This window comes from Pavona decussata, unplaced genomic scaffold (assembly GCF_977016875.1).
Source record: "Pavona decussata unplaced genomic scaffold, jaPavDecu1.1 SCAFFOLD_38, whole genome shotgun sequence".
In the NCBI taxonomy this organism is placed as follows: domain Eukaryota; kingdom Metazoa; phylum Cnidaria; class Anthozoa; order Scleractinia; family Agariciidae; genus Pavona; species Pavona decussata.
Window position 1 is genome coordinate 1,979,976 of NW_028145460.1, and position 11,322 is coordinate 1,991,297.

Here is an 11,322-nt window from a genome sequence, read left to right on the forward strand (position 1 = left end):
GAAAGAGGAATTTGCAAGCTTGGCGAATCTAAATCCGTTATTCGGCGAATCCAAGTCTATTATTTGGGCGTTTCAACGCATTTTTATTAGTCACCATACCGAAATCTTAAACTGGCCTATAAGCAGTCTCCTTTTAGGTGGATCAACGTGAAATGTGCAACAGTCATTGGTTTTGGAATGAACTTTGCCAGGATTGACTGTTTAGTAAAATCGATATCGCCCTCACGACGATAAATATTATGGGATAAATTTTCAAGAATACCCCAAATGGAAACAGGGTGTTAAAACAAGCAAAATGGCCAATTGTGAGGCATCTGACTTGTCTGACGGTTGAGAGTTGGTTTTCACGAAAGTATGAATTTGAAGGGAGAAAGTTTGCTCAGAAGAAACTTCTTCCACAAATAGTTTTAAAATTTTGAAATAGTCCAACCGTCTTAAAAATTCACTCTTTAACTTCAGCAGCCTCAAACGTGATCATTTGTTTTTTTTCGAGCTGCCCTTCCCTTTTGTTTACTTAAAATTAGGTCTCATGGTGCCGGAGCTGGAAAGGGCTAATTTCAGCGAGGCAGGGTTTTTTTTTTCGGATTTAGAGACAAGACTGGACTGACATTCCACATTTTTACGTGGTTGTCCGACCCACTTGAATTAAGCTCGTCTACCCATGGAATGTGTCGCGATAAAGGCAGCTCCTTCCCTTTCAGACCCTCTGTTTTGGTCAGACCTGGAGTAGAATAACCTTGTCCGGAGGATCTTCGTGATATTCAAAATGGCAGACCGTTGCGAAGATCCTTGGAACACGCTACACAATACTCTACGATTTTATCACGTGACAAATTTAATTTTCGTCTTTCGTGATCAAATTTGGCTGCCGGATGGATACTATATTTGGTGCCAGGAGAACCAAAATCAAGTGTGTCACGTGACAAAATACTCCACGATTTATGGAGTATATAAATGAGGTATTTTGCAGTGTATCCCTTGGATCTTCGCCGCCGTCCGCCTTCAATGCTTTAATAGGGATACTCCTAAAACAGTGTACACTATACTGGAAGAGATATCACGGAGACTCGAGGGACGAGGTTGGGAGTGGCACTCCAGAAGGTGGGACGTTTCTCCAAAGAGAAATGAGGCATCAAAGATCGTCAAGTTCAAGACTTAAATTTAATGTGCCCTTTAACCTGACATTACAAAACTACAACTTTGAAAGCGAGCGTTTTTGACAGCGAGATGTTTCAAACTACACTAAAGACTAGGGTCTGGAACATTTTATGCGTGAATCCCCCTTAACTTACTTTCGTGGTAAATTAAACGTGCTGTGGATCAGGTTATGACCATCGCATATCACTGCTCGAAAAAACCTGTTTGGATTAAGAGAACAAAAGAGTGTTGGTTGAGTTTCTGTTGGAACAACACGGGATGTTCCAAGGTGCAACAGGGTCTGTAAGAGTCGCAGTGAGATATGGTACGACTCTGTTATGTGCAACATGTTAACGACAAGCGAACGATATCCATTTTCAGAACTGGTTTCTAGAATCCAACTCTCAATTGGTCATTGATGTGCCCAGTACGTATTGTTTCGTGTACATTTAACTACAATTTGTCGCGCACGACACGTAAAATGTCGTAGGATTTGAAAACATGTTTTTAAATCCTACGACAGTCGTAGGGTCGGGAAATAATTAACGAAGGGAGTCGTATGCAAAATGATGACGTCAGTCTTGCGCATTTCTCTGGGGGAGATGGCTAGTTAAGTCGCAAACAACCGTTGAAAACAAAAATCGTACCGTCCCGTGAATGCATACTCAAAGTTTCATTTATTTCTTAACCGGTGGAGCCGGCATTCGCTAATTGAAGTTATTGCACGGAGTAACGTCTTGACCTTTTGAGCGTAAAGTACTCTTTACCCCCGCACTACGCTCCCCTAACCCCCCCCCTCCCCCCCAAAAATGGTCCGTCTTGAAGCCTTCAGTAGTTATAGCTGGTCTCCGTGGGTGGGGGGTCGTTAATCTTAGATAAACGTTGTTTGTAACCCATTATAAAACCGTAAAAAAGAAAAAATGTCCTCGCGTTCCTAACTCGATTTTTCCGCCAAATTAGAACAGATAAGTATTTGGCAGGGCAGTTTCTTCGCAGATTTTTTGTACCGCCTTGGTAGAAAGAAAGGGGAGTCGTTTAAGATCGTTATTTCTGTTACATGTGTTTTCCGAGATGCGTTACTTACAGAAGACCACTGCTTTAAGTGGAAGGAGTGGGGCAGCGTTACTTTGGTATGAAGTAATAAATTCTTACCAAAACGGCGGGATAATTGACAGGCTCTGTCATTACACATTCTGGTCTCCTTTACAGGACCCTCACAGTCTGCTCCGTACGGCCCTTGGGGAGGGGGGTTAGTACAGGTTCTGGTTCGTTCCTGCACTCCCCCTCCACAAATCTTACTGCATTCAGTCCAGAAACTCCAGGGAGTAAACCTGCCGTCAACACCTGGAAAAAATGGGATCGGAAAATGGAACGAAAGCGAGTACGGATTGAATAAAGAATCTTAGGCCCGGTTCAAACGTTCGACTGTCGCTCGACAGTTAATTAAAGCGTCGGACTTGATTCAGTCGTGCTAGAAAAACTACTACATTATAACTGCATACATTGTGAAAATGATGCATTATCCCAATGTATGTATTTGGTTCGGCACAAGTTAAGCACGATGTCATGTACTGCATCTAAGCAGAGCCTAATAAATCTATTGTCTTCTTCTTCTGAAGCAGGGCTTGTCCGAAACATGTTACTGCCTTGCTAAGCTGGGACGAGTTGCATAAAACTTAATGGCGGGCGTAAATGCTATCGTCAGACGTTAAAATACTGAATGTGACTGGGCTGGAGGTCTGGTGTTAACAGTTACGCCCGACGTTAAATTTTATGCAACTCACCCCTGGTTTCTTGACTTGAGCGTCACACGGAATTTAATCAAGTCCGTACTTGGCCGAATTTAATAGATGTATCAGTGGTTGTAAGAATGAATCCACTGTTTCATACCAAGTGGTGCTCCGGCAGGTGGCACGACTTGATCTGCCTGTATCGTCCCCAGTTTCCAACGAATTTCGTGGAAAGAGCGGGAAAACCGGGGCGCAAGGCTTGACGCGAAATAGTCCCACAACACCACGCGCACCACGTAGGACAAGAGAGAGACCCTGGTGACGAAGCAAGTCTCCAACGTCACACCAAAAGTCGTCTAAACACTGTCTAAATGGGACCAAGTTTACAAGGATTTATTTTAATTGCTCTTATTCTCCCTATTGTTATCCCGGACGAGCTTGACCATTAAAACAATACTCACTACACGTTTCTGCCAGAATTTCACTGAACAGATCCGACAACTCGTCAAAGTTGCTGGCATTGTGAACGTTTTTCCCTCCAATTTCCTCAAGCTCTCCTTGAAAATCTTCATACTGGCCAATTCCAACTGCGACAATGTGAACATTTTTTGCCTGTGGGCAAAATTTTTAAAATGAATACAAACAATTTGTGTAGAAGTGTGAGACCGGGATTTTGAAGCAGCAGTGGGATTATTTGAAAGAAAAAAAAATGAAAGTTAGAGGTAAGCACGCATTTTTGAGAGATAACAAAGCAGCTATAATTCTAAGCGGCTTTATATACGTAACAGTAATTTTTTTTTACCGATTTTGAAGCTTTATTACCTCTGAAAAATGTGTGGTTACTAATACAGAAGTATTTTTGGGCTATTGGAATCCAAAAAGAAAATTGGGGGTAGCCACGCATTTTTCAGAGATAATTAAGCAACAATATTTCTAAAAGGCGCCAAAATATAAAGAAATGTATGGCAGTTTTTCCTGACCTGAAGCTTAATGATCTCTGAAAAATGCATGGCTACCACCAATTTTCTTTTGAGATATCAAGAGCACTTGCTAAGTTCTGCTTTCTCGGCATAGCTTTAAACCGCGCAAAAATATCCCTGTATTAGTGAGTACTACCCATAGGAAACCCGAGTATCTCGAGATGCGCAGAACGTATGCGCAGTAGCGATAGTAGGCACCATCCTTAAATGTTGTCTCCTGTGTTCCCAGATCATTTTGTGTCCTATTAAAGACATATTTGTGTAATCTAATATAGTTTGATCTGTTCGGATACTAAAGCTGAAAATCTAAGTTGAGAAAGTTTTACGGAACGAAAGTTTATTCCCCGAACTTACGAGCTGTTCTTGGATTGACGAAATGCTAACTGACCTTTTTTTTTATCGTATGTTACCTTGTGCGCGCTTTTGCTTACCACACGTATAAACCTCCCAGCTTGCGCTTTTGCTAAGCTTACGCTTGTGTTCCTCTATGTGTCGTACGTGCGAGCAGACGTTTTAAACCGCTAACCTTGAGTGATTCAGTTATCGTAGAGAAGGGTTTCGACTTCTCGTTTGTCCTCCCATCCGTCAGAACAATCAGAACGTTTGGAAACGTCGGCCTGTCTCCTCCAGCCTCGGTGAAGAGTTGTCTGTCCGCGGCTATCATTGCCTTGTCAGTGAATGTTGGACTGCTAAGAACAATGGGTATTCTGGAAATAGCCGCGTCTACGGCCTCGTTGGTGTACAACATCTCGTCTGCAAACGTATGGACTACCCTTGGCTTGTTGGCAAACATCACTAGTCCTACATGGGTGGCATCTGGGCCAATTTTTAATGCGGCAGCGAGCTCAAGAAGGAAACCTTTGAGGAGAAGAAAGTTTGCTGCTCCCAAACTTTTGGTTTTGTCCACCAAAAATGCCACATCTATTCCCTTGGAGTTCTCACAGGGATTGGGCGCTAAAGAAATGAAAGTAACATTGCATTAGTCCGGTGCCTTGAACGCAATGCAGTGTAACAAAAAAACAAACAAACAAATAAACAAAATCAAAACCAAAACGCTTACGGCAGATCAATTTTGTTATGTCACTTGTTGCATCCTCAAGGCTGGCATAATCATTGACGAAGAACAAATTTTTTCCACCAATGAACTCTAACACTCTTCGATTCTTTAGTATTTTTGCATCTGGGCCAATTCCTACAACGACGAGGCGGACACCTTTCGTCTGAAGAGAAATTAAAGTGATAAAATAATTATAATTTATTGGCGAAAATTTATGAAAATCTTATGTTTGCATTTATTGATTCAAGCTCCTTTGAGCCTAATTTCACATAATACATTATATAATACATTATATTGTCTGTAAACATATCTAACACCTAACTTAAGTTAATTGCTTTTTTCTCTTGTTCTGTAAATATTACGTGTAACCATTGCTCGCCTCGATAAGCTCTTACTAACTACGGGCAGTGCACATTTGTGTTAAAAAAAATTTATGTCAAAATATATAAACTGAAACTGAAATAAATCATTTCCGCGACGCTGGTGACGATACAGGAAACGTAGTTGTTTAAATTTTGTCTTATTAACCCTTAAAACCCTTATTCGGAAAACTGGCACAGTGTTCAAACCTGACCATGTTTAAGATATGGACGGCCCTTGTATTTTATGTCCTTTTAATCTTACTTTAATTGCTATAACGTCCATGTAAAAGTCCTCCGTTTCTGGGTGTGATCTACCGTCTGTGTACAAGACCAAAGCTTTTTGAACGCCGGGCCTTGGGCCACTTCCATCGCCAAACATCTCTTCGTTAGTAGTCTTCAAGGCCACGTCAAGGCGAGTCGGTTTGCTAAGCGACATAGGTCTGGATATCAAACTTAGAATGGCGTCTTTGCTGTGATACGCTGGGTCATTAAACGTGGTGTGGAGCGTGGTTTCCTTGGCAAACGTTTGAAAGGAGACGTGAGTTCCGTCTTGTGAGATGTCAAACCGTTCCACCAGATGTTTGAGCGCCGCCTGCAGTTTGGGAATGTTCTCTTCTTTGATGCTTTTTGTTGTGTCAACCACCAAACCAAGTTCAAGTTTACATTTGGAAACGTCTGAAAATGTAAAATTAATGAAAACGTAACACAGGATGAGTCAGTTTATCAAAGTAAACTTCAAATTGCATTTTCATGTCTTCAGTTTTGGATCATGATGTAGTCGTTATTACTAATGGTGCCAAATTAACGAAGGACAAAAGGGCCAACATTTGGTCCTTGTCCATACAGTTGACAAATTAAATTGAGTCGGGTTTCCCTCAAAATTCTTACATTTAAAACTTCTTCCTTAGTCAAAGAGTCAACAACTGCTCAATTGGGTGAAAGCAAACCTTTTCAAACAGCTTAGGTCTTCTAGAACTCATTTTCAAAAAACTCGGTGAGGTTTCCTACAGAGAGAGCATGTCTTGTGTTCTTTTAATAACACGAATAAGTTTAGTTGATTTAACATTTCAAGGACAAGTCGGGAAGCGGAGAGAGAGAGAAAGAGGGGGGGGGGGGGTTGGGGACCCTTAGCCCAACCCCCTTCATCCGCCACTTAAGTAACTAGAAACTCAGTTGTAAAAAATCAGGGAATTTCTCTTACCCGCTGCAGTTAATGAACAAGTCCATAGTGAAAAAAGCAAGAAGCCAAACGTTTTCATCTTTGCTCACCTGAAACAAAACAAAAGGGACGTAAACAGTTTCAGTTTTGAGACACGGCATAATTTCTTTCCTGTTGACAGTAGCATGAAAACATATCTTCTTTAGGTGAGGTGCACTTACAACCCAGTACAGTGCTATTGTATCGCATTGATCTGAGAATCCATTACTTGTAAGTTAGATGCAATCAGTCATAATTTTCAAAAGGTGACTGTAATAGTTAGAGGTGGTTTTTAGTTAACGCACAAAAACCTATTAGTCGAAAACCAATCAGTGAGGGCCATTAATGAATCAGGTCATTAACTATATAATATTAGTATTAATCTACTAGCGTTCTATCACGAATGCCGTTCTCTAATTGGCTACGCTATCTGCTATCCATTCTGTGATAGATAATCATATTTCGCATAATTATGCCATTCCGCACGCCATGCCACATGCCATTCCGCAAACTCATTCCGTCTTTTACCCTCACCGCAAACAGAGGCCGACATAAACACTACATGGGAAGATCTTAAGATGCCGACATCATTCATTAAAACGCAGGTTTTCTTGTTTGCCTTAATTGTTTTTAAAGTGTTTGTGAAGAACTGTCCATTGCTATAGTGAAAATGACTATTCTATGAACATGGCTCGCCCGCACTGTCGTAAATTTCAAAACTTCTCGTCTACGAAGAAACGCAATCTTTGGACCTGAAAGCGTGTATGAAGTCTTAAGAACATGCTGAAAGATCAACTTTAATAGCCGGTGGTTTATAGTTTGGCATGTCCGATTCAATGTATCTGTAGGTGGTTTCAGTTCGACGTTGTTTTTATTATCAATCGTTTCTGTAAATAAGGAGAAACTTTATCTTAGTCGTACTCAGTGAACATGTCACGAGCACTGGACAAAGGAGAAAGCAATCCCAATCCTGACAGGAACCGAAATTCAGTCAAGAAGAAAGAGCCGACTGCCATTGCAATAGTGTTCCATCTATCAAGTCTTACTTCCACAGTTTACGTTTATGATGATTTACACATTTCACTTTCATCCATTCATCTTGCACAAGTAAATAATCAACTCATAAAATGACCAGCTCCTAGTTGGCTTGATGGCTCAGTTGATAAAGCATGGTGTCAGTATAGCAGAGGTGCTGTGTTCGAATCCGTTCACGACAAATAATGAAGAGTGACGGACAATTTAAAGTTTGCAGATTCGGATCGATAAAATGCTTAAATGCTTAGATAAAATGTAGGAAATAAGACCGAATCTTATGGAAGTTGAAGAAGTTGAAGGGATGGCGCAGTGGTGAGAGCACTCGCCTCCCACCAATGTGGCCCGGGTTCGATTCCCGGTCGCGGCGTCATATGTGGGTTGAGTTTGTTGTTGGTTCTCGTCCCTGCTCCGAGGATTTTTCACCGGGTACTCCTGTTTTCCTTTCTCCACAAAAACCAACATTTCCAAATTCTAATTCGTCTTGAAAACAGTGGAGAGAAGAGCCACTCCGTGGATTCCACTGAAATTCCCATTGATTTTATTTTTATTTACCATTTTATATTTATTTAGAAAGACTGAGTGTGTAATGACGACTGCACGTGTACTATCTTTTTCAAAACTATCAATCCTACTTTTATTCTTGTTTTCTTCTTCATTCACTGCCGTATCAATCTTGTCGTTTGAAATTTAAATTTTCAATCGATTAGTGAGGAAATTTTTTACAGCTTACTAAACGCATTTAGCTGGTGAAATTTGGCCAAATTTGAAATTTTACGGTGTCATTCATACTAACCAACTCATGAATCAGCGCTAAACCCCTCTTTACATTCATATAAAAGACATAAGCCAAACATACCAGCTGCTAACGGTTCCATTTTTACCGAGAACCACAAAAAGCTGGTCTAAATGAGTTCACCTCCACGGGCCCGGCAAGCAATTGAAATTTAAACCTTCACCGTCAAAATGAAATGTTCGTTCAAGTAGTCAAACGATACCCCAATTACGAACTTCGAACAAGCAAAACCTATAAAGGGACAATTCTCAAATTGCTGCCATGTCACTGTTTTGGTATAGCAGTTTGAAGACACAAATACAGCTCTTACCCTGTTCCAGTCAATATCGTCAAGTGAAAATGTGTTCGGGTTCGTGAGGCAGACACCGGTGTTTCCTTCTGAAGCTTGCAGTTTAATTAAATATATTTAAACATACAATAAGTAGATGATGCTGCGTTGTTTAATTTTCCACCATGCAATAACGTCGATATTGTTAAATTGTTTTACCCCATGCAGTAACGTCGATATTATTACATTTTCTGTATGACCCATGCTAACTAACTATTGATTTCTGAAGTGCTTGTGAAAATAACCACTGTTGTCAACGTTACAAACTCAGATGAGCCTTCTATCTGTAATATATGTTTTGTGTTAGAGATGGTCCACAACATTTTAGCCAATGACTACTCTAAATTAAGCGCTACGGTACACCAGCACTCTTCATAAAACACTCTTTGCATCTCCTCTACATAAGACTTGGGGAATATCCGACAACATTGGAGACATTCTGAAGGATCACCTTTAAGACCTTGAACGGCATGCAAAGGCAAAAATGGCCACGTGACCATGATTATCATTCGTTTGCCTCTCGCTCTTTTCTTTTCTAAGTACTAGAAATACGTGACTCGCAAAACCTCGCGAAGCTGGGGCTGGGTGGAAAACCCTCCTTACTCGTACTGTAGCATCAAATGAGGAGATTACGTAAAAGGGGCATAGGAATTTTTTTATGAGCATGGTCTTTTCGTAGTTTTGCGGTTGAAAATCTATTTCTGACGCGACGTAATGTACAACGGGCGTGCAGCGCTGTCGTGTTCGATGAATTTATTTTCCACGGAAAATTATTTTACCGCGTCCACAAACGTGTATTTTCTTCAATGCAATCTTTCACAAAAAAGATTTCTAAAAGAAAGGGAAAATATTGTGGAGAGATAGTTCTGTATCCAGTGAATATTGATGAACATTGCAGTTGAAATTTGATCATGCACGCATATTTTTTTCGATGTATGCAAATTGTGCTCCACACGACGGCAGACAGTCTGACGTCATTCTGGGGTTGAAAATCTATTTCTGACGCGACGTAATGTACAACGGGCGTGCAGCGCTGTCGTGTTCGATGAATTTATTTCCCACGGAAAATTATTTTACCGCGGCCAAAAAACGTGTAATTTCTTCAATTCAATCTTTCACAAAAAAGATTTTTAAAAGAAAGGGAAAAGATTCTGGAGAGATAGTTCTCTATCCAGTGAATATTGATGAACATTGCAGCTGAAATTTGATCACTCCGTAAAAACTAAAATCTTACTTTAAGACGTTTTTTACACTTAATTCTGGTGCTGTGGTAAGACAGCGCGTAAATCTCATTTGAAGACGATTTATCTTAGGATAAGACGACTTTCTTCTTATTTATACGATGATGGCGTCTTAGATTAAGATGATTTTTTCTTAGATTCAAAGTGCTGTGGTAAGTCATATTTTCATCTTATCTCAAGATTTGAACAATCTTATTCTAGATGCTTTAGAATCTCAATTTAAGTTTCGAAGCAAGGAAGAAATCTTCAATCTAACTGCAACGGTCACTATTAAGCCTACATTCAAAAACAGGGAGCGTTTACTACTGTTAAGCTTGTAGATGATACATGCAGCAATGAAAACACAACAAATTTCAATCCATTACTTTATTAAAACCAAATCTGAAATGACACAACTTATTCAAATCCGCTTACCGTAAATTCGCAGGAAAACAGAGGTCGGGCCGCGGCATTTTAAATACTGTTTTGTTGGTCTTAAAAGTCCCGTAAATTATAAACTTTGCATTCCAGATTGTCTGAATTGTCACTACACTCATTCCTTTGATCGGTGACGCAGCAGAATTGCAGGACTCATCTTGGTTTTCAAAAAACAGGCGGTTTAGAAAGCGACAGTAATTTCTTCATTCCATTTTCGTTCCGCTGAGTGTGCAGTGCATGCTGTTAAGTTCGTGTATAGTTACAACGTTTAGCCGAGGCTTTAGACCGTATTTGATGTCCAGATGTCTTCTCATTTGAATATTGAAGTTGTTGTCTCGAAATTCTTGTAAATTCTCCACTCTCCGCTGCTTGAAAAATATTAACGGCTTGTTTTAAGTCTGAACAAGGTGAGAGTTTGCGATGGATCAAAGCTCCAGACTCCAGCCCTCCAGAGTTTGGATCAAAATCAACCAATCAGAAGAGAAGTCCTGTTCCCTATGAGGTCTGCATTTTTTTAATGAAGCAATCAGGAAGGCTTTCCAAAATTTGGATCCTTTTGTGTTGGAATTTTCTATTCTTTCAAGTTAGCCTTTATTTATTTATTTTTTTTTTTTTACCAAGAACTAAAATGGTGAGAGTAGAGATCGGCGTATTAAATCGCCGATATCTGGCATGTCAGATATCGGCGATTAAATTTGCCAAATGTGCCCGTTCCCGCGATTTTTTTAAGCTCATCGCTGCGAATTGCCAGTAAAGTCAAACAGTCAGGTTGGGCGGGTTTATCACATGTACAACGCCGTGATCGGCGAAAAAAAACGCGGGGTGTGTCCGCATCAATCGGTGGCGAAAATCACTGGCGATTTTCGCTGACGATCAAATTCGCTGCGATCGTCGTATAAAATGCCAGGTGTGTCGCCAGCTTAAGGCGTATTGCATCTTACGTAGGATGGCAGAATCTTATAGCCTGCTTAGGCGTCTTAAAATTTCCACAAGACGAAAAAACGTCTTAAAATAAGGACCCCATCGACTCAGATTAATATAATT

General features: G+C 40.4%; 1 protein-coding gene across 1 annotated transcript; it reads right to left on the reverse strand.

Moving 5' to 3' along the window:
* Positions 1 to 1,142: 1,142 nt before the first annotated feature.
* On the reverse strand, positions 1,143 to 8,673 carry LOC146483555 (collagen alpha-6(VI) chain-like). Its single transcript, XM_085105728.1, has 8 exons — positions 8,603 to 8,673; positions 6,468 to 6,535; positions 5,529 to 5,941; positions 4,908 to 5,067; positions 4,374 to 4,801; positions 3,329 to 3,479; positions 2,290 to 2,481; positions 1,143 to 1,358 (listed from the first exon to the last, which is right to left on the reverse strand). The coding sequence occupies exons 2-8, from the start codon at positions 6,523 to 6,525 to the stop codon at positions 1,342 to 1,344; spliced, it is 1,419 nt and encodes a 472-aa protein (XP_084961854.1). The 5' UTR covers positions 6,526 to 6,535; positions 8,603 to 8,673; the 3' UTR covers positions 1,143 to 1,341.
* Between the last annotated feature and the right edge of the window lie 2,649 nt (positions 8,674 to 11,322).

Bases quoted from the DNA above. Each gene is read 5' to 3' on its own strand.
- LOC146483555 (XM_085105728.1), bottom strand. From the start codon at position 6,525: ATGAAAACGTTTGGCTTCTTGCTTTTTTCACTATGGACTTGTTCATTA. The intron at 4,802-4,907 runs GTAAGCGTTTTG...TCATTTCTTTAG, and splicing joins CATAACAAAATTGATCTGCC to CGCCCAATCCCTGTGAGAAC. The intron at 3,480-4,373 runs GTTAGCGGTTTA...TTTTGCCCACAG, and splicing joins CGATAACTGAATCACTCAAG to GCAAAAAATGTTCACATTGT.